Source organism: Artibeus jamaicensis, unplaced genomic scaffold (genome assembly GCF_021234435.1).
Source record: "Artibeus jamaicensis isolate MK-2021 breed Jamaican fruit bat unplaced genomic scaffold, CSHL_Jam_final scaffold_916, whole genome shotgun sequence".
Classification (NCBI taxonomy): Eukaryota; Metazoa; Chordata; class Mammalia; order Chiroptera; family Phyllostomidae; genus Artibeus; species Artibeus jamaicensis.
In genome coordinates this window covers 36402447-36424364 of record NW_026522059.1, presented here as the reverse complement: position 1 = coordinate 36424364, position 21918 = coordinate 36402447, and the positions used below count along the sequence as shown (strand labels likewise).

Below are 21918 nucleotides of genomic sequence, written 5' to 3'. Positions count from 1 at the left end.
TTAAACAAGGAACACTGGGTCAGGTCTCAATGTCCCGTGGTCGTCTGAACAAAAAGCAGGAGGAAAGCAGTAAAGCACAGGGAGTAAATGTCCCCCAATTACCCGCCGTTCTCATCCACCCATTAAAGGGAGTTTACTGAGAGTCAGGACTATTAAAGGTCACAACATTTGACATCTGGAAGAAATGTAAAGGTTAATCAACCTTCCTAGCTCTCTGAACGAGATAGCTTAGGCCATACAAATGAAGAGCTTCGGGGCAGACAGCAACAGCGGGGATGGAACTCTAAACCAAGTATGCTACCCGCTGCCCTCTTCACCTGAACATGCTGTTTTGTTTCAAAAGACATGCATGATTCCACTAGATAATAAAATCCACAAAATAAGTTTATGAACAAAAATGTACTCCAATGGCCTGAGCAGCTTTGGAGAATACCAAACTCACTGTTGATGAGAACTTAGCCGTCAGAAATCTGTTAACTAATCAACCTTATAAAAAGTGGCCATTGGGTAGAAAGCATTAGAAGAAAAACATGTGACGTGGTTCCTGTGCACCTTGCTAATGTAATAATAACAAGCTCCACCAACTGATCTGTCTCTAAACCTCTCAGCCAACCACCCATAGTCTCCTCCCTATATTGTTCAGATCTTATCTCTTCTTGGTTTTGCATAATTAAATCACGCATTTGGCTAAAAGCACAAGAAAAAAGCAATGCCTATTTTAAATTTCACCCCAAATGACACGTGTGAACCAACAGAGGAAACCAATGCAGCAGAAGTCAATGTACTGCACCTCCCAACTAACAGACCCAGGCTCCTCACAGTGCGAGGGTCACCAGTTCACAGTCAGCCCTGGATATTATACTACGGGGACTTCCCCAGCATCAAAGGTATCCCTGCACCTTTTCACATTTTTATTGTCACCAAAATGAAGACAAATGCCAAAAAATGTAATTTCTTACTCTAAGCTGGAGAGGGGTAGCTGATGTCTTAGACAACTTGGCTGGACCGAAAGCAACCACTGCCAGATGGGGAAGCAGACAGAATAACAAGGCGAGTTGACAGGCACAACTCAAGTTTCAGCCTGTTCAAGCAAGAAAGAACTTTGCGGTTTAGAATTTACTGGCATGTGTTTTAGCGTTCATTAACATTTTCAAAATTATTCCTATATCATAAGAAGTTGTTTGGATTTTTTATTTGTTTGTTTGCTTTTCTAAAGTCAGAATCTGGAAGGGTGCTGAGGCACAAATTATTACGCATCCCCTGAAAACTACCCTTCTGTCTTCTAGAGCAGGAGTCTCATCTGAAGACAAATAAGACATCTGCTATCAGCTGTCAGCACCGAAAATGCACCCGATGCTTCCACAATACTTGAGTCAACTTACAAAGTTATTTTCTCAAACATTTTTTTAATTCTCCCTAAAAATCTCTAATGTGCAGAATGTTTTGCTCAGCAAAGTTCATGTCAACGACTCTGTTCACATGAACAAATATGTTAAGTGCAAATAACAGTTTGCTGATGTACATATATAAAATATCTCTATCTTGTAACTAAAGTTACTAAGCCATTGATTACATAAATAACTATCTCTGACAGCAAGGCTGAAATAGGGACAACAAAAAATGTGTAATGTCATGAATATAGATGCTCTACTGGAAAACCTTACGAAAGGATACATTTACACAGCTGTCCTACTCTGCCTTGTTATTGAATGATTCCACCAAGCTCAACTCCATCTTTAAAAGGATATATATATATATATATATAATGTGAACAAGTTTAAGGAAGATGTTACAAAATAATATTGAATTACTCAATATAAAACAATTATATACAAGTCATTCCTTATATAGCTAGGAGAAGTATACATCTATAATGTTTTTAAATATTACTTTAATTAGAAAACCTATGTGAGTTATATTCACCTTTATTGCAAAGGGAGATATGGAAAAAATTTCAATATAATGACTTGAAAAAATAACTCTTAGCCTGAAACCCAGTCGGCCTAACAGTAACAAATCCAAATGTTCCTCCTTCTGGCCACAATGGGGATTTGGGCCTGGCAGCAGAGCAAAGGTTCTGTGGGCCATCGGGAGATGGTCCGGGTTACAAAAAGACATTACTCTAACTTCTGAAGATGCCTAAGCACACGTTTCACTATTTAGTTGAAAAGAGTACGGTACCTCCTGCCAGTGTGGTAATAACTATATCCTGATCACACTTAAGGGCCAAGATATTCATTAGCTCTGGATGTGATATTCATGAGCTAACAGAAAGCATCTCTGAGGAAATGACAGATGGTAGCATGAGCTGGGAGTCACAACAGTTTGTCTGTAGACCCGGTATGTGGCTACCTGTGAGGCCACAGCTCCTTCAAGCAGTGTCTATACCTTTACTTATTTTAGAGGTAGGTATAGTGTCTCTACCTATCTCTAAAACTGGGATAATGTTATACTCCATCCCTGACTTTCCTCCTTCCCTCGTGTCTTTCAACAATAATTCTGATTCCCCTGTCCTATTATAGACGACAAAATATTCAATGACTAGAGAGGAAAGCCAGGATCATTCTCATTGCCAATTAATTCTTTATGTTGCTCTTGACACTTGATAAGTAAGTTTAACTTTTCAAAACTTCACACCATTTTACAGCTGGTAAAACTGAGGCAAGAGAAATTCATTAACTCACCAGAGCTTACATAGCAAATAAATGGCAGAGGCACCTCTTGAACCCAGACCATCTGACTCTAAAATCCATAACATTTCTTGTACAAAATGTTGGCTCACCACAAAGCAGAAAGGGATCGCCTTGCTTAAGGAGGGTATGGACCTGCTAAAATGAGATCATGCTTGGTGAAAAGTTTCTGAATTCTCAAAGGAGAAATTTAATCACCAAGCTACCTTGCTCCTTGATAAAGTCCCTCCAAAAAAAAAAAAAGCAAAAAGTGGAACATGTCAACCTCATTCTTTCACATGCAGCAAAGGAGAAGTAATGTATGTATGAAATTTAAGATGCCAGGAAAAGGTGTTATATATATACAAAGTAACATGTGAGACAATGACTAACTTCAATACCTAGAAAAAGAAGTTGCTCACAAAAACCCAAGGACTTTTGGGGTTGGCCAGGGGAGGAGGATGCTGGGGTGTTTGTTAGTGGATCTTTGGGGGAAGGTTATTTAATTCAATCCCTCATTCCAAAGATGAGGCTCAGAGCCAGAAAGATAAATGTTTACATTCCTTCATTCATCAGCTCTACTGGGTGTTCCTCGGATGCTGATTTAACCAAGGACATGATGCACTGGGTAGCAGAAATACTCTCACTATTCTCCTGACACTTCATTCTTTCCCCAGGGTTTTACTGCCTTTGAAAAGCTCCCTAATCTTTCTCAGCTCAACTTTCATACATAAATGAATCCTGCTCTGTGAACACAATACAGTATTTTTGATGACTAAGGCTCTCAGGAGCCTCTGAGCCATTTCTGAACATCGATGATCATCACGGGGACAATGGATGTAGATGCAGAAATTGGGAGAAAAGTGGGCTGAATGTTCTCTGAGCCCCAAAATCTCTTATAATTGGTGGCAGACTTTATTTTTCTCTGTGTGTTTGCCTGTACACGTGTGCTCATACAAAACAAATCCCAAATGGAAGGGCTGTGCTATTATTCATCAAAGATGAAACAAACATATTTCCATTTCATTTAATTGAGAGATTTGGTCAACTGACATTTCACTGAACATATATTTTTCAAATATATGAAATTATAATACTTAAAATGTCTCCTCCCCCTGCACAAGAGTTGTGAAGAATAGACATATTTGAGGTTAAAAAGCAAGTAAAGAATACATAAATCAGAGAAGCAGTGAACCCTGGCTCAACTCTGATTCAGCTGAAATCAGTTACGTGTATTATGTGTTACTCTTAAAGCAATTGCACCTTTATCATTTATATTAAATCTCCAAGCCTCCTTTAGTTCAGAGGAAATAATCCCTCAGCCCTTCACATCATCAAAAAGAAACAAAACAAAAGAGAAATAAACTAATAAAGTGCTACCGAAAGAAGTAGAGACCTGGTTGCTGTGGCTCAGTGGTTAAATGCCAGCCTGTGAATCAAAGTGTCACTGGTTCGATTCCCAGTCAGGGCACATGCCTGTGTTTCGGGGCAGGTCTCTAGTCAAGGGCGTACAAGAGGCAACCACACATTGATGCTTCTGTCCCTCTCTTTCTCCCTCCCTTCCCCTCTCTAAAAAATAGGCAAATAAAACATTTTTAAATATACTTTATTAATTATGCCATTACAGTTGTTCTATTGCCCCCCTTCATTCCCCTTCCACCTTGCACACCCCCTCCCCCACCATTCCCCCCCCCTTTAGTTCATGAACACGTGTCTCAAGTTTTTTAGATTCTATATTTCCCATACTATTCTTGCCCTCCCCCCTATATATTTTCTACCTACCATCTATGGTAGGTACCTTATTTTCTGTACCTTCTCCCCCCTACTCCTTCTCCCACTCCCCTGTTGCTAACCCTCCATGTGATCTTCATTTCTATGGTTCTGCTCCTGATCTAGCTGTCCTCTTAGTTTGCTTTTATTTTAGATGTGGTTGTTAATAACCATGAGTTTGCTGTCCTTTCACTGTTCGTATTTTTTATCTTCTTTTTCTTAGATAAGTCCCTTTAACATTTCATATAATAAGGGCTTGCTGATGATGAACTCCTTGAATTTGATCTCATCTGAGAAGCACTTTATTTGCCCTTCCATTCTAAATGAAAGCTTTGCTGGATAGAGCAATCTTGGATGTAGGTCTTTGGATTTCATGACTTGGAATACTTCTTTCCAGCCCCTTCTTGCCTGGAAGGTCTCTTTTGAGAAATCCGCTGACAGTCTGATGGGAACTCCTTTGTAGGTGACTGTCCCCTTATGTCTTGCTGCTTCCAGAATTCTCTCCTTCATTTTAATCTTGGCTAATGTAATGATGATGTGCCTTGGTGTGTTTCTTCTTGGGTGCAACTTCTTTGGGACTCTCTGAGCTTCCTGGATTTCCTGGAAGTCTATTTCCTTTGCCAGATTGGGGAAGTTCTCCTTTATTATTTGTTCAAATAAGTTTTCCACTCATGGCTGTTCCTCTTCCCCTTCTGGTACCCCATATAATTCGGATGTTGGAATATTTAAAGATGTCCTGAAGGTTCCCAAGCCTCTCATTTTTTTTTTAAATTCTTGTTTCTTCATTCTTTTCTGTTTGGTCATTTTTTTCCTCCTTTGGGTCCACTCCTTTGATTTGAGTCCCAGTTTCCTTTTCATTTTTGGTTTTCTGTTTATTTCCTTTCATTTCAATTAGTTTAGCTTCCATATGTTCCTCTAATTTGTGACTAAAATCAACCAGTTCTGTGAGCATCCTGATCACCAGTGTTTTGAAATGTGCATCTGAAAGTTTAGCTATTTCTTCATTGCTTAGATTTATCGGCTCTGAGACTCTGAGTTGTTCTTCAGCCATGTTTTGATCTGTTCATGCCTGTTACGTATGAGCGGAGCCTTAGGTGTTCACCAGGGTGGGGGGGCCCCCAGGTTGCTGGTTTGTGATGCTGTATGTGGGGGTGGGTCAGAGAGGGACAACAGTGGTTCCCTCTGCTGCTTCCTGCCACTGGGGCCTGCATGGTCCTTCTCACCGCTTGCTCCTTCACTGATTTATCTGCACGCAAATGTGTGACCGCTATCAGCCCTCAGTGGGTCCACCGCCTTGCACCCTCAATGGGTCCTCCCGCTACTCTATACCTGGGATCCACCCACGGCTGCTGGCACACCTGGGTTGCGTGCCCAGGTCGGTCTGGTGGATCTTTCCTGCCCGACCACGTTCTGCTGCTGGCTCTGCCCCTCTTACCAATTTGGCCAAAGGGTTCGTTGTTGTCAGACTTCCGTGTAGTTCAGTTTTCTATGGTTTGGCTGTGTTTTTGTTGCTAAAACTTTGTTGTTTTTAAACTTGGTTGTGAGAAGGCGCAGTGCTTCCACCTACGCCTCCATCTTGGTGGAAGTCATAAAATATTTTTTTTAAAAGGAGAGAGAACTGCAAGAATGTGGAACAGAAGCAAGGTCTCTCTGAATGTCCTTGGTTTTATGGTTTTTACTCTCAAGTCCTATAAATGTCTTACAGAATTTAAAAAACAAGTTAACTTAAAAATATAAAAATACATATGAAGAAACCATAAACACTAATTTGAAAAAATATATGCACCCCTATGTTCATTGGAGCATTATTTACAATAGCCAAGGTCTGGAAGTAGCCCAAGTGTCCATCAGTAAGTGAGTGGATAAAACAGCTGTAGGACATTCACACAGCAGAATACTATTTTGCTGTAAAAAAGAAGGAAATTGTACCCTTTGTGACAGCATGGATGGACCAGAAGAACATTATGCTAAGTGAAATACGCCAGTCAAAGAGAGACAAATATCGCACAATTTCACTCATGTGTGGCATTTATTGATTCCACAAACTAAACTAACAAGCAAAGTGGAGACAGACTCATAGACAGAGAGTAGGCTGACAGCAGTTCTGCGCAGACAGGGGTGTGTTGAGGGGTGGAGGGACTGAGCAAAAAACAAGAAGAGCTCATGGGTACAGACAGCAGTGTGGTGACTGCAGAGGGACGGAGATGGGTGGGGATGGGAGAGAGTATGAGGGGGACACATGGTAGTGGGAAAAAACACAATAAAAATTAAACTATTAAAAATCTATGAAAATTAGCCCCTGGCTGGTGTAGCTCAGTGGCTTGAGCATGGGCCTGTGAACCAGACAGTAGCAGTTCAATTCCCAGTCAGGGCACATGCCTGGGTTGCAGGCCAGTTCCCAGCAGGGGATGCACAAAAGGCAACCATACATTGATGTTTCTTTCCCTCTCTCCTTCCCTTCCCCTCTAAAGATAAATAAATAAAATCTTTAATATGTATATATATAAATTAAGTAATTCCTAAAAACTGAAAATTAATTAAAGCAAATAAACTTCACATCATATCAGGTTGTAGGTCCGGTTATTTGAAATAACCTGAATAAAGGATTATTTCAAATAAGTTTAGGTCATAGTATTTTGCATATCCATAAAAGATAGCCTTTGGAAAAAAAGAACCACAAACAAGTTCAAAACTGCATTTCACATTTCATAGTTAGTAATAATACTGATAGTTGATCTGATACTCTTATACACACACATATACACACACTTATAAAGCAATTTTGTTAAAGTCATGAGAAAAAAAGATTTTCAGTATTGGAGCAAAGGGGTATAATAAATATCAAAGAAGTAATAACTTGTCATCTTAAATTTGAAGCAGAAATATCAGTGCAACCTCAAGGTTCGTTTTTCTCTTTTCAGGAACAAAAGTCCTAGAAACAACGACAACCCGTAGCAAAGAGACCCCTAGTGTCCGAGTGGTGATCTCCAAACACCATTTCCGCCAGAAGGAACCAGGCTTCTTGACAAACATGACTGACCCCAAACCAGGGCAGGACACAAGCAACAAAAGACACTTGCGTCACCCTGGAGACCACAAAGACTGCGGGACGGTGCGGAAGGATCCGGGTATCTACTCAAAGGGGCTCCCAGGGGCCAAAGACCGACAACTGCAGCATCAAAAACAAGAATGACTGCAGTGGATTAAAGCCTATCAAACATGCAACTAGCCATGAGTTAGTTCATGACTACATTGCTTAAATGCATTGGTCCCTACAGAAATTTGCTACAACGTAAACTTTTACTCTAAAATTGGTAAATGAAGGAAAAGAATCATCCCCCAAAATGGTCATTTGGATAAGTGGGGGAAAAGGGGCTGGTCATTTGGCAAATTGATTTAGGGCAATTAAAAAAATGAGAGAGAGAGAGAGAGTCGTGAAGCACAGCAATGCAGACAGTCCTCCCCAACATCCCCTGGCTGCCTCCTGCCCCAAAGGTTTCTGCTGCTTTATCGCTATGATCCAGACTAAAATAGCCCCACCTTGCCATTTCATGTGAAAACATTACTTCTCTTAACAGGTGGCATTTAAGAAAATGCCTTTGAATGATCACTCTAAATTAGGCTAATTGAAGTTTGTTTTAATTCAGAAAACTTAAAGTTTTTAATGGTGATTAACACATCACCATTAACACAGTTGCACAACATAAATGGGGAGACCAGTTTCTATTTGGTATATTTACTTTATATCAAATGCTGTAAGAGAAAATTATCTCATTCAATTTCCTTCAGTAGCTCTGAGATAACTCACATTTTACAAGTGAGAAACTGAGAAAGAGCAGTTAAGTGACTTGGCAAAAATCACACATTTAGGGAAGTGACAGTTCTCAAATTCAAAAACTGGTCTGTGGACTCCATCAGGCCGCCCGTGGCAAAGAACAGGTAACGCTGATGCCGGACATGGCTAAAGGGTGTAACGACACAACGTTATTAAAAATACCGCACCAAGGGGCGTAACTAGTCCTCCTGTAGGAAAATAATATAATTCCATGGGAACTGTAAGACTCAGTGTCTTTGGTACATGCAGCCTTGGAAAAACTACTTAATCTAAGATTTTAGAGCAGGAAGAAATTGGAGAGTTGATTCCAGTCCAAATTATTGTTTCCTAGATTAGAAAACAGACCTAGAGAGAAAAACTGGCAAGCCTGAACTCGCAGCTGCATTAGTAGCCTGAGGGCGGCGCTGCTGGCCACCTTTGCCCCACCTCGCCCCGCCCCGCAGTGTAACTGCCGCGGGGCCCCAGTCAGCCTGAGCTGCCCACTGTGTGTGCCGGATGCTGACCCCCAGTCACAGTGGGAAACGTGGTGATGAATGGCGTGGCTCTGTACTATAGATCCCAGGCGTCAGGGCATGGTGCGTACTAGCATATATCCTTGTTTACTGATGACAGTGACCGTGACTGTTTGCACCTGGTCTCGCTGAGACTCTCTGGGGAGGTCGCATGTGGGGGCTGGTTGTGGAGCAGGAACCTACGTGACCAGTAAAATATTTTTAGAAATGTAAAAATATTTTTAAAAATTAAAAGCACCATAAAAACATTCAAGACTCCATTTTGAACTCTGATGTTCAAACCGCACAGACCTGGTGTTCAATGACTATATAAGAGAGGTGAGCAAAGGCCCATCTTTTGAATCAGGTAGAGACTTGCATTTCTACCATGTAATCCAACACAGGCAAATTGCTATAAAAGATCAAGGTATTTATCCAGATAAATTTTTTAATGAAAAAAGAACTTTAGCTTGAAAGGTGTCAGATGAGAAATTAAAACTAAAAAGAAATGGGCATATCAATGAAATTTGAGAAAAAATATTAAAACTTTAAATTCTTTAAATACATTTATTAATTCTTTGTGTTATAAATGTAGACAAGGATTCAGACAACAAAAGATTAAATTAAACCAAACGAAAGTAAATTAAATTAGTCCTTAAAATATAAATCTCTGCTGAGAGAGCAAGCAAATTGGTACTAAAAATTCAAACAATCAAACTGAGTTTTAAAATGAATTATTGTCTTTGTTTATTCTTACCATGACTGGCCACCCTCTATTTCTAATCAGTCTAGATACTTCTTGACTCTTATTATTTATTATCTATCTGGAGACGAGGCAAAAAGTATGTGTGCTAGAAATAAAAGGCTTTTATCAGAACACAGGAGACTATCAAAACATTATATAAATTACACTGGCAAGGATTCCCCCAAAATACCGGTGACAAAACCGGAAGGGAACTGGCACTTAGTGACACTCCTCCTGTGCTCCCGATGCCAGAGCACAGAAGAGCAAATTCCTGCACCCTCTTCACCCAAGGGTCCACACTCAGTGACCGCTGCCTTGACCCCACCACGTGGAATTCTGCAGCCAAACGTCCCAGGTCCAGCTGAACCCTATCCTCCATTGTTGTGCAAGGAGCTGTCTATCCACCCTCTGCCTCTGCAGTAGAGACGTCCGGATCTGTACGTGTTCACTGTGCATGAACTCCTGCCGAGCTTGGCAATGTCCCACTGCCCCAACAGAGCCAACCGGTGTGTCCAGAGGGGAGTTGGAGGCTCCAACAGTGCTGCTCTTTGGTTGACTGGGAACAGGACACACAGGGTGGACCAGCAATGCTCCTGGTGTATGTCCTGAGGAGCACTGTTTGTGACAAAGATGCCTCTTAAAAAATTGGATTTGCCAGTTAGGGCACATGCCTTGGTTGCAGGCCAGTTCCCAGCAGGGGACACATCAGAGGCAACCATACACTGATATTTCTCTCCTTCTCTCCTTCCCTTCCCCTCTAAAGATAAATAAATAAAATCTTTTTTAAAAATTGGATTTGGTGGTCAAATCAATTTGGAGAAGATTATACTCTGAATCTTCCTCCAGGAGTCTCCCAATGCATGTTAGCATATTAAAGGGGTTAAGTCCTGCAGCAAAGAACTCTAATGCTTTAACTCAGCACGTTTCACAATTATTTGACTATAAACCTTCTTTCCAGTAACACTTACATTTGGGAAATACTTGAAACTACATATAACAGCTATGTGACCTCAAATCTAGCTACGAGCCAACTCTTGGTTTCCCAACAATCTAAGAATTGCTGCTCAGCAAAAAGTTAGTGTGAAAGTTAAACCAGAAATGGGAGGTTAAGATTTTTCTGACAACCAAACTGTAACCTGTCAACTTTACCTTAATATAAGAAAAACATTTTTTTAAAAAACGAGAAAAAATATGTTTATGTCATAGTACAGTGGTCCACAGCAGTACACTCTTTATAAAAAATAAATCTCCTACCATGGATCCACAACCCAATTATGTACATCTTTCTGTGCAAAGTGAAAGGGAGAACAAAGCAATTACCCAGATATTTTGAGTCAACATTTTCTTTCTATTATAATATAATGTTGCCTGGTAATTTTCAGATAATAATGCTTACTGGGTCTGGACGTGGACATGGAGAAGAGTGGGAACAAAAGCCACTAGAAAAAGTTATAATAATTCCCAACTTAACTGTTTAGATAAACATGCCTAATGTATTGAGTCTTAGGTAGATACAGTCACTGACCATCTTTGAAACCACTAAGGAAATATCCAGAATATCATATGATACTGTTACAATTGATAGCTAATTATAATAAAATAGGAAGCAAGGGAATCGGTCATTGTTGAGCTTAATGGGCCAGGGAGCATGAGCCCGTTTACTTAGCTGGGAAGCTACAATTCACACACTCCCGAGGATCACAGCGGTGCCCTGTGTGGATTAACACCTCTGTCCTCCTATTCGGTACTGGATTGCTGCAGCGAGCAGGGGAAGGTCAGCCCATGCAGAATACAAGTCAAAATGGTGCAGGGGGAGGGGTTTGACCATAGAAGACAGTCAGTCTAACCGGAGAAAAGGATCAATTGGCTAGTGGGTGGGTCCATCCGAAGCGCGCTAAAGCTTGGAAAGTTATTTTTAAGAAGCTACCGGTCCTTCCCAAGCCCAAGATAATATAATTCCAAGGAACCAAAAAGAGTGTGTGCTCACTCTTTTTCTCCCTCCCCCTCCCTGACCCAGGCTCACCCCATGCACTTCTCTCCATAACCATGTGGCCCTCGCAGCTGTGTGGCTGACAGTCACATAGGCTCCAAACACAGGCTCCAGGAGAGAGCCCGAACGTGGCAGCACAGCAGCAGATTGCAGCCAGGAACACAAGCTAAGTCAGCCAGATGATGAGAAGGACTAAGACTGGACTAAGCTTTAACATGGCACAGACACTGGAAACTGGCCTTTGTTCTGACCTTGCTAAAGACGTAGTTGGATAAAGATCCGTGGTGGAGTGGATGGAGATTGGGCACAGGCGCATTCTTCTACTTCCACCTGAAGAAATCTTGCCACACCACAATCTCCCGTGCACTGGGTGGGTGAAATGTTTTTCTCCGGATCCCGTGAAAGAGCCCCACTTCCACCGGCAACAATATAATACACTGAGAAGCCCCCTAATATTTGAAAATTAATGTTTCCACATTTCTGGGCACCCAATTTACTAGGAAAAGATTTGAGCACTAAGGTCCCTGTATCAAAGTCTTCTAAAAATCAGTTTCTCCAGACATGAAATCATTTCTAAGACAAAAATTCATAAAAATAATAGATTTCCTTTCTAAATTCAAGCATCTGCAGTAATTCCATTAGAATCCACTCACATTTAGGAAAGGAAAATCCTGATAACCACAGAACTGATCTACATTTCGAATTATCAATGTTCGAAAACCTGAAGCTTTAAGACCTGTGCCAACCTCTAAAAGGATTCATTCGCATTTACATTGGAAGGCCACTGCCTATTTCATTCCCTTTAACTCCAACCCACAAAAACATAAATATGCCAAGTTCTCCCTGTCCAAGACACTGCTGGTAAAATCGCCACATAGCAGTACAATGGGAATCAAAGAGAAAGCATTCAAAGACTTCCTCCTCCTGAAATGTGGGGGGCAGGGAAGGCAGCTGTGAATGACCTTACGTCACCCTTGGCTGTGAGAAGGAACCAGTGAGCTCTCCTCACTCACTGCCTTTCAATTTCCTGGGCGAAAACGCTCGTGTTTCGAAGACGCTCCAATGGCGGGGCCTTACCAGTGTAGATGCTGGCATTGGAAGCCGGGATACCAAACTGTGACTCGATGAACTTGGGAATGAAGGTAATGAAAGCAGTGACAATGGCACTCTCAGCTGTGTATGACAAACTCACAAAAAGGAATGTCATGTTGCTTAAGATCCTGACAGCTGCTCTTGGTAGGTCTACAAAATGACAAAAATGACAAATGAATGTTATAAACCAGGGATGGAAAATAAAATAAAACTGAATTGTTTTTGAAATGAACAGGAAATAGCCATTCAGCAATATTTGAGATTATTGAATAAAGAATAAAACTAGAAAAACCTGATGGCCAATTAGAAATTATCCCCTTTATTAAATACATTTGTGGGAGGGTTAATTTTCAAGTAGGGTAAAGTAATTTAATAAAGTATTTTTAAAACATACCCATACACAAATATCCTTACAAGAAGTACCCAACCTATGACTCCTGTTTCAAAAACTATTTAAAATAAATTATTTACATTTAAAAAAATTTTTTAAGGTTATTTTATTTTTTTTAATGTATTTATCTTTAGAGGAGAATGGAAGAGAGGGAGAGAAATATCAGTGTACGGTTGCCTCTTGTGTGTCCCCTGCTGGGAACTGGCCTGCAACCCAGGCATGTGCCCTGACTGGGATTCGAACCACAGTCCTTTGGTTCGCAGGCCCACACTCAATCCACTGAACTACACCAGCCAGGGCAAATTATTTACATTTTTATTCATTAAAATGACATTATTCTTTAAGATTCCAAAATCTACTAAATGTGTAAAGGACCTGCAAAATAATCCTGCACTTTGACCTCTGGGTTGCCATCTCCCCGACACCCACAGCAGAGGGGCTGTCACGGGATTGGACATCTGATCTTCCAGCCTCAGGAGATGACACAGCTGAAAGAGCACATGGTCTGAGGCCACCAGGTCAGACAGTCCCAGGCGCTTTGGAACAAAGTGAAATGATCTCCAAAGGGGCAGGACAGCCCAGAGGTGGGAGCTCAGCACCTGCCCAGTTCCTCTCAAGGAAGAGCAGACCATTCCTTGAGTGGGGGCATTTATTTCACAGAACTTGCCATAGATGTGGTTCAAGATATATGTGCAAATATATTCATATCGGCATTGAACATAACAGCAAAATTTGGGAAGGGGGGGGAAATACCTAAATGCCCATCAATGGGAAGTGTTTAAATCATGGCACAATCATATAATACAATATAATGCAGTAATTAAAACTGAAACGAGCCCTGGTTAGTGTGGCTCAGTTGGTTAGGGCATCATCCATAAACCAAAAAGTCATGGGTTTTATGCCTAGGTTGTGGGTTTGGTTCTCGGCTGGGGTGTGTACAAGAGGGAACAGGTGGATGCTTCTCTCTCACATCAGTGTTTCTCTTCCTCTCTCCCTCCCTCCCCCAACCTCTAAAACCAAGGCGCATGTTCTCAGGTGAGGATAAAAAAATGAAATAAATTGTATGTACTAGCATAAAAGAAACTCCAAGAAATATCTGTATTAATAAATAAATAAATGCTGCAGAAATATATTTATGTGTGTATAAATATATATTATATACCTTTATATATATATATCATATATGTACATATAATGTCTAAGTGCAAATCAAACAAACCAAAAATGTATTTATATCCAGTCCAATGTATACATCTTAATACATATACCAGGAAACTGTTGAATGGAACTAAGACTGGTAAAGAGAAATAAAGGAAATTTTCATGTGTATAGTTTTATATTTTTTGCATGTTTATAATGTGAACTAACTCACATTCATGTCACCTTTACACACCTTCATGAAAAAGGTGAGCTGCATGACTTTTGACATTTAGCATCATCTCAGTTATCAGAATGGTTTTGTTATGTTATGACATGATAAAGTCATTTCATAAAGTTAAACAACAGTTGTTAAAGCTATAGTTTATAGCTTATTCACAGGATTTAAAACTTAGGAAGGCAAAACTATTCACTATTATCCTCTTTAAATGTAAACTAATTTTCATGTTCTATAACTTAATTATTTAAAGTTTAAATGAACATCTAAAAGAAAAATTAAGATCAAACTTAATTTTTAATGTAAAAAATACAACAGAAAAAATATAATCAAAGTACATAAAATTACCCAATTTCCTCTTATAAGCACTGCAAATAAAAATGTCATATCTAAAATTTTAAAAATTAGGAAGTTAAGATTTCATATTAACATTTAGAGATTTAGCTGTTATATTAAATTTAGCTGTTAAACACTAGCTTGAATCTGAAACATTTGGGAAAATATAAATTATTTCAGTCCAAGGAGATAACACATGTATCACATGAATATTTCAAAAGATACCATTTATGTAAACTGGTTTTTCTTTTATACGCATTCATTCAGTACAGTAAAATAACCTTGTAATTTTAAAGGTAACTAAAAATACATGTGACGTTTCTCTCTTCTCTTTCATTAAAAAAAAACTTGCTGTTATTTAAGAAGAATTTAGCAAAAGGTCAGACTCTCAACAACCTTTAACTTATCTTTTTTTTTCTTCCACCTTCTTCCCTCCCCTTTGCTGGGGCTGCCTTTCAGCCCACACGCCCAGCAGGAGGGGCCAGGTATCCCGGAGCGTGTCCTTGGCTGTTAGGATTCCAAGTTTGTTTCCGTACAGGGGTAGGAAGCAAGTAAATGCAGACACTGAGAACAATGGGAGACGGTTCTTTAACTGCCAGAAAAGGGAGTTACAAATATTGAAAGGGAGCAGTTAGATGCAAGACTGAAACTGCAGGTATTGGTATGGATTCACCAGATGATAGAGGGGTGGGATAGACAGATGGTAATTGATCAATGATAGACGATAGACTTTGTGTGTGTCTATGTGTGGGGCAAAACTAGGTGAGTATGCAAACTAGTTTATTCTTGCATTATGTATTAATTATTGTATCATTTCATGTGAACAACTATAAACCTACTTTTGCCCAACACTGTATATGCATCTACTAACTATGTCTACTAGCAGAGCTTGGAAATAAGGAGCCTGGTAGCAATGAGCCCACCTCACACCCAGTTCTTGGTTTCTCGAGAACCAGAGCGCCTTGGAGAACTGGCTAACTTCAGAGCTGGGGCAGAGAAAATGCAAGATGAGCCTAGAAAATCTTACTGAGCAAAAAAGCAAAGAACTACTCAGTGAATGATGGGAACATGTCAGAAAGATAGAGACAGCATGAAGGATTCCCAGTGGCCAAATGTGGAACAATTTGAGCACAATTAATGCTAAAAATGGCAAGTGAAAGTTCAGTAGGAACAAGATACGATCAGTCCTTTAATTCAAAGATCCAGCATTTGCAAATTCACCAGAATTCATCTGTGTCTGTGAAATCAACACTGGCAGCACATGAACTTCGGAGGACACGCACAAAATGGCAAGACATGGGAGTCGCAGGACACGCATTCTTGGCTGGGCTGCACAAGGCCCTCTTGTCTCAGCTCTCATACTACAAACAAGTGTCCTTTTCACAACCCATTGTCACATTTTTTGCATTTTTGCACTTTTGGTGATTTTATTGTTTAAAATGTCCTGCCACCCCCAAGCGTAGAGCTGAAGTGCTGGGTAGTGTTTCTAAATGCAAGAGGCTGGGGTGTGCCTTCCAAGAGAAGATGTGTGTTATGCATAAGCTTCTTTCAGGCAGGAGTTATAGTGCCGCTGGCCATGGGTTCAATGTCAATGAACCAACAGTGTACATGAAATAAGGTGTTGTTAAACAGAAACACATGTAAAACAAGGTTATATGTTAATGGGTTGGCCATTAAGCTGTGACGGGAATCCAGCTCTGTATTTCCCCCAGAGCAATGCTCTGGTATTGGATATTTCAGTGTTCATGGTGACTTTATAGAACACAACTTCTGCAAATAATGGGAACTGACTGTATACAAAGTACTTATACATTATTTACTGCATAATAATTACAATATACTTATTAACTTTAGAGTGGAGAAACCTGACAGATATAATCTTATCCAGATGATAAAAGTTCCCCTAAATGGTAACAAGGCAAAGTAATCGTGTGTAGCCTCTGTTACAAAGCGCTGAGCAGAGTCGTTGTGGTGGTATGCCTACAAAATGCATAAACCAGGGCGTGGCGTCATTAAACCCAAGTTGAGTGATAAATGTCATAAAAGACCAAAAAAATGATGATGAACTTATCCAGACTGACAGAGATGAAGAAGACACCAAAACTAAATACATATGACCTGGATTGGATGTTGGATGTAAAGGGCATTAATCAGTGACATCTGAATGGCGCCTGTGGTCTAGATGATGGCACAGGATCGATGTGAGCTTCCTGACTTTGATGGCTGCCCAAGGGTCACACAGGAGAGTGACCTTGCACTTAAGAAATGCATTCGAAAGTATTAGGGGGCAGTAGAGTATCATGGCTTCAACTTCTCCCATGGGTTGAATGCCAGCAATTGGAGAATCAGCTGCAGGGGACATAAGAGTTCTCTTTGCATCTTCTGTGGTTTTTATGTGATTTCAAAATTATTTCAAAAACACAAAGTTTTAAAACCTAAGTTAGCAAAGATGTTGCTACATTCATCCATTTGCAGGCAGATACCTGATTTTTATGCTGCAGGACATGGTTTAGATAGGTTTCTTGGTGTCGTTGGTAACTGTGTCATCGTAAAACCAAAGAAACAGTGAAAAGCATGATGGAGGAGAGGTGGAATCATGACGGTGACCCTTTTCTTAAATCACTGAATAAGAAATCCTACAATAAAGGCAGGCTGGCACTGAAACCTCAAGGCTTTAGTATGTTTGCAATGGTGCGTGACCACCACCTCTCTCTAGTTTCAATGTGTCTTTATTGTAGGTAAATGTAAGCATCTATGTTCAGGAATGAGGCTGGAATTCATTTTTATTTCATACTTTATACTTTAAAATTTCTACCATGAGCATGCATTAGTTTTATATTCCAAAAACTCTGAAATTTTGAAGGAATGCAACAATACGTCATTTTACAAGAGATGTCTTCCCTGACTCAGGCAGCTGACTTAGAAATTCCTTCCCCCTCTTTCTTCAAACTTCCTTAGAATGTGACGTCTCCATTTTAAGATTTATGTTCTATTGTATCTATTTCCCTTCAGCTTCCCTTTAAGGACATGGACTGTAACTTTTCATATATGTATCCTGAGTTCTTCATCCTGTAGCAGTTGCTCAATAAAGATGTTTATACAAGAGAAAAAGAAACAAAGAAATAGAGGTTTCCTTAAAATAAATATTGCCAGGCATATATCTCAATAATTAGTATGATATTTGGGTACCAGTCTAGTCCTTTCCTAAAAGTCTTACATAATGCCAATTTCTTAAATAAAAGTAAAATTTGAGGGAGTGTCACTTGAACAAGCAGGTAAAAGTGGTATAAATGGACTAAATCAAACATGATATAGAATTCATATTAGGTATAGACAAAAAGGCCAATAGTAAAAATGAGAACACCATAGTTGAGGTCCTTGTTATATAATAGGTTGGGATTTTATTGATAAATAATAAAATATCATGATACGGCAGAATATAGAGGGCTTTTCAAATCACATGTGCAGGACCCAAGGCCTTGGCCTCAAAGGGGTGAAGAGAGAAGATGAGGTGAAGAGAGGAGGACACACCATATGTCAATTATAGTAGCATCAGGCCGGCTGAGAGTCTGCTCTGGCTATCACACCTAAGCTTTCATATATTAATCACATTTTTTTAAATGTTTTGACATCTTAAAAATCTTGCTGACTACCGATTCTCAGAAAGAGCAAGGGCTCAGCTGAGACACATCTTTTATAGGCAAACCAACCAATCCTGAGCCTACAGTCCCACCCACCAACTTTCCTGTCACACACCAAGCCAGTACTACCCCTGAGATCACCCAGGGCCAGGTACCAAGCAACTAGAGACCACCCCTACAGCGCACGGCCCCCTAGAATTACTCACACTTGCCAATCACAAGCTGTTCGCTCTGCCCCACCTTGTCTTTCCCATGGAAATCTCCATAAAGACTTTGACCCTGGCTTCCCCCCAGCACCTGTCTTTTGTCTCCTGACCAAAACCTGGTGCATCCCCTGTGGCCCTCTATGGCATAGCAGGACCCTTCCCTCTGGGAAATGTAAGTAAAAATTCTTCTTTCAATGACATTGACCTCTCCATATTGTCATTCAGTCACCTCCATAAATTAAAATTCAAATTATAAAACCATTTCCTGTAACATCTCTCCAAAAAATCCTGTGATTCCCTTCTCTTATAAGTACTCAAAGTGAGTATGTAATTTTCCTTTATCCCAGATCTTTAAATTCTTACTACCTGTATACTTTAAAGCCTTCTGGTCCATCAAAAAGTGGATGGAAAAAAACTGTCCCCATGCAGTGAGCCCTCAACAACTCCCCTTATGCTCTGTGGGCCTCTCACCACTCTGTGTATTTCACAGGTGTAGGGCAGATACAATTTTTCGATGCCTTATTATTCAGAAGCATCAAAATTTTTTAGTCATATGCTTCTGTAAAAGCAGAACCAAATTTGCTTTTCATATATAACATGGCCAAATAGGACCCAATTGCCCTACTCATTTTCACTTCATCCATTTCATTTTTGCTCATTTTCTTTGAAACTAATGATCCCCTGGGGTCCCTATGTAAGCATATCAATTTCTTCTGCCCCTCCATTACACAATGCAAACCCATTCCCTGCCACCACTAAAAGAGTGGGAAGCAATGGATGGCCGTGGCATGCCACAGTCACTTCTGGGTAAGCATTTAAGCATGAGATTCTTACCTGCAGATGGTGGGCAGAGAAGGAAGCCACAGGGCCCAAAATACATCATTGGTGGTTGCTGGCCAGAGTACAATCCTGCTTGTTTAAATCTGGCACTAATAAGCATATACATATATATAGTAAATACTACTCTAATGAGTAACCCCGCAGTCAATTTGCAATAAATATAAAGAAAGTGCTTGCCCTGGCTGGTGTAGCTCAGTGGATTAAGCACAGGTCTGTGAACCAAAGGGTTGCCAGTTTGATTCCCAGTCAGGGCACATGCCTGGGTTGTGGGCCAGGTCCCCGGTAGGGGTGTGCAAGAGGCAACCACACATTGATGTTTCTCTTCCTCTTTCCTTTCATCTCTCTAAAAATAAATAAATAAAATATTTTTTTAAAGAAACTGCTTTTTTTTAAAGAATTCTTTGCCAGTCCTGTTACCATTTACTTTTTACCTTATAAGCTATGGTCAGATCTAAAGATTCCACTCATCAGCAGAAAACATATGCACATCAAAATAAATGTAAAAAATCTAAAACAAAGAATTTGAGATAAAGAAGATATAAGTAGAGTAGAGCATCAAAACCAGAGAAAAGAGCCCTGACAGGTGTGGCTCGGTTTGTTGGGCATCATCCCACGAGATGAAAGGTTGAAAAGGTTGTGAGTTTGATTCCCAGTGACGGCATATGCCTAGGTTGTGCGTTCAGTCTCCAGTCAGAGCATGTACAAGAGGCCACCAATTGATGTTTCTCTCTCACATCAATGTTCTCACAAAGAAAGACACTACAAAAAAAGAAAATTATAGGCAAATATCCCTAATGAACATAGATGCTGAAATCCTCAACAAAATATTAGCAAACCAAATACTGCAATGCATCAGAAAGATCATACACCATGAGCAAATGGGGTTTATTCTAGGAATGCGAGGTTGATACAACATTTGCAAATCAATAAATGTGACTCACCACATAAACAAAATGAAGGATAGAAACCATATGATCACATCAACAGATGCATAAAAAGCTTTTGATAAAATTTAACACCCATTTATGATTAAAAAAACCCAACAAAATAAAAAGACAACCCACAAAATGGGAGAACATATTCACCAATACATCAGATAAGGGGTTAAAATCCAAAATTTATAAAGAATGTACAAAACTCAACACCAAAATCACAAACAACCCAATTAAAAAGTGGGCAAAGGACCTGAATAGACACTTCTCCAAAGAAGACATATAGATGGCCAATAGACGTATGAAAAAATACTCAATGTTACTAATCATCAGAAAAATGCAAATTAAAGCCACAATGCGACATCACCTCACACCTGTCAGAATGGCTATCATCAATAAATCAACAAACAACAAGTACTGGCAAGTATAGAGAGAAAGGAGAGCTCTTTTGCACTGTTGGTGGGAATACAGATCAGTGCAGCCACTACAAAAAGCAGTAGGGAAATACCTCGAAAAGTTAAAAATGGACCTGACTTTGACCCAGCAATCCTGCTTCTTGGAATATACCCAAAGGAACCCAAAACACTAATTCGAAAGAACATAAACACTCCTATGTCAATTGCAGAGTTATTTACAGTCATCAAGATATGGAAGCAGCCCAAATATCTATCAATAGATGAGTGGATAAAACAATTATGGGACATTTGCACGCTGGAATACTACTCAGCCATGAAAAGAGAAAAATTTACCCATTGCAACTATATAGGCAGAACTGGAGAACATAAGACAGTCAGAGAAAGAAAAATATCATATGATTTCACTCATACATGGAATCTAATGAACAAACTGAACTAACAAGGAAAATAGAGACAGACTCATAGATGGAGACCAGGATGACAGCTAACTGTTGGGAGGGTAGGCCAGTGGATGGGGGGATTGAGGAAAAAGGAAAAAGGACTCATGGACATGGACAATAGTGTGGTGATTGCAGGGGATGGAGGGTTTAAGGAGAATAAATAATAATGGAAAAATATACAACAAAAATTAAATAAACAAGTAAATAAATAAATAAAAAGAACAGTGATGAAAACAATGTGACTGGAGCAAAATAAACAAATGAGACAGAGAGGAAGATATGGGGTCAAAATAGGCAACCATGGATGAGATCGTAACCCTACTAGGTTGTATAGGGAAAGAACTTCTCTGTGAGTGAAATAAAAAACCACAGAAGCTTTGAGCAGAGGAGTGGCATTTGAACAGGATCCTTCTGGCTGTTGAGTTGAAAGCAATTGAAAGCAGCAAGGATAGAAGAGGGAGGCCAGTTTAGAAGGCTTCTGTCCTTTCCTTCTCTACTCATCAAAACCATCATCACCTCTCACTTCAGCTTTGTTCATAGTCTTCCACCTGGATGCCTACTTCCAATCTACTCCTTTTTCTCCATAAACTGCCTAAAGAAGGCTGCCAAATGTCTGCTTACATCTCCCCCTGCCCATTAGGGGCAAGTTCAGTTAAAGGCTAGAATTCAGACTCTCCATATACAATATGACTCTATCTTACCTTCTGAACCTTATCTCCCAGTCCTTAGCCACTGATATACAACACACC

At 40.0% G+C, this 21918-nt stretch overlaps 1 protein-coding gene across 4 annotated transcripts in view; it reads right to left on the bottom strand.

Annotated features, from left to right (window-relative positions):
- SLCO5A1 (solute carrier organic anion transporter family member 5A1) overlaps nucleotides 1-21918 on the bottom strand; it is a 120476-nt gene that overhangs the window by 34338 nt on the left and 64220 nt on the right. For 2 of the 4 annotated variants that reach the window (XM_037148922.2, XM_037148924.2), the window contains one exon: nucleotides 12578-12742. The exons of the other annotated variants lie outside the window; for them this stretch is intronic. In XM_037148922.2, the coding sequence (XP_037004817.2) occupies nucleotides 12578-12742 (165 nt within the window). The remainder of the gene's footprint in view (nucleotides 1-12577; nucleotides 12743-21918) is intronic. 4 annotated transcript variants of the gene reach the window in all.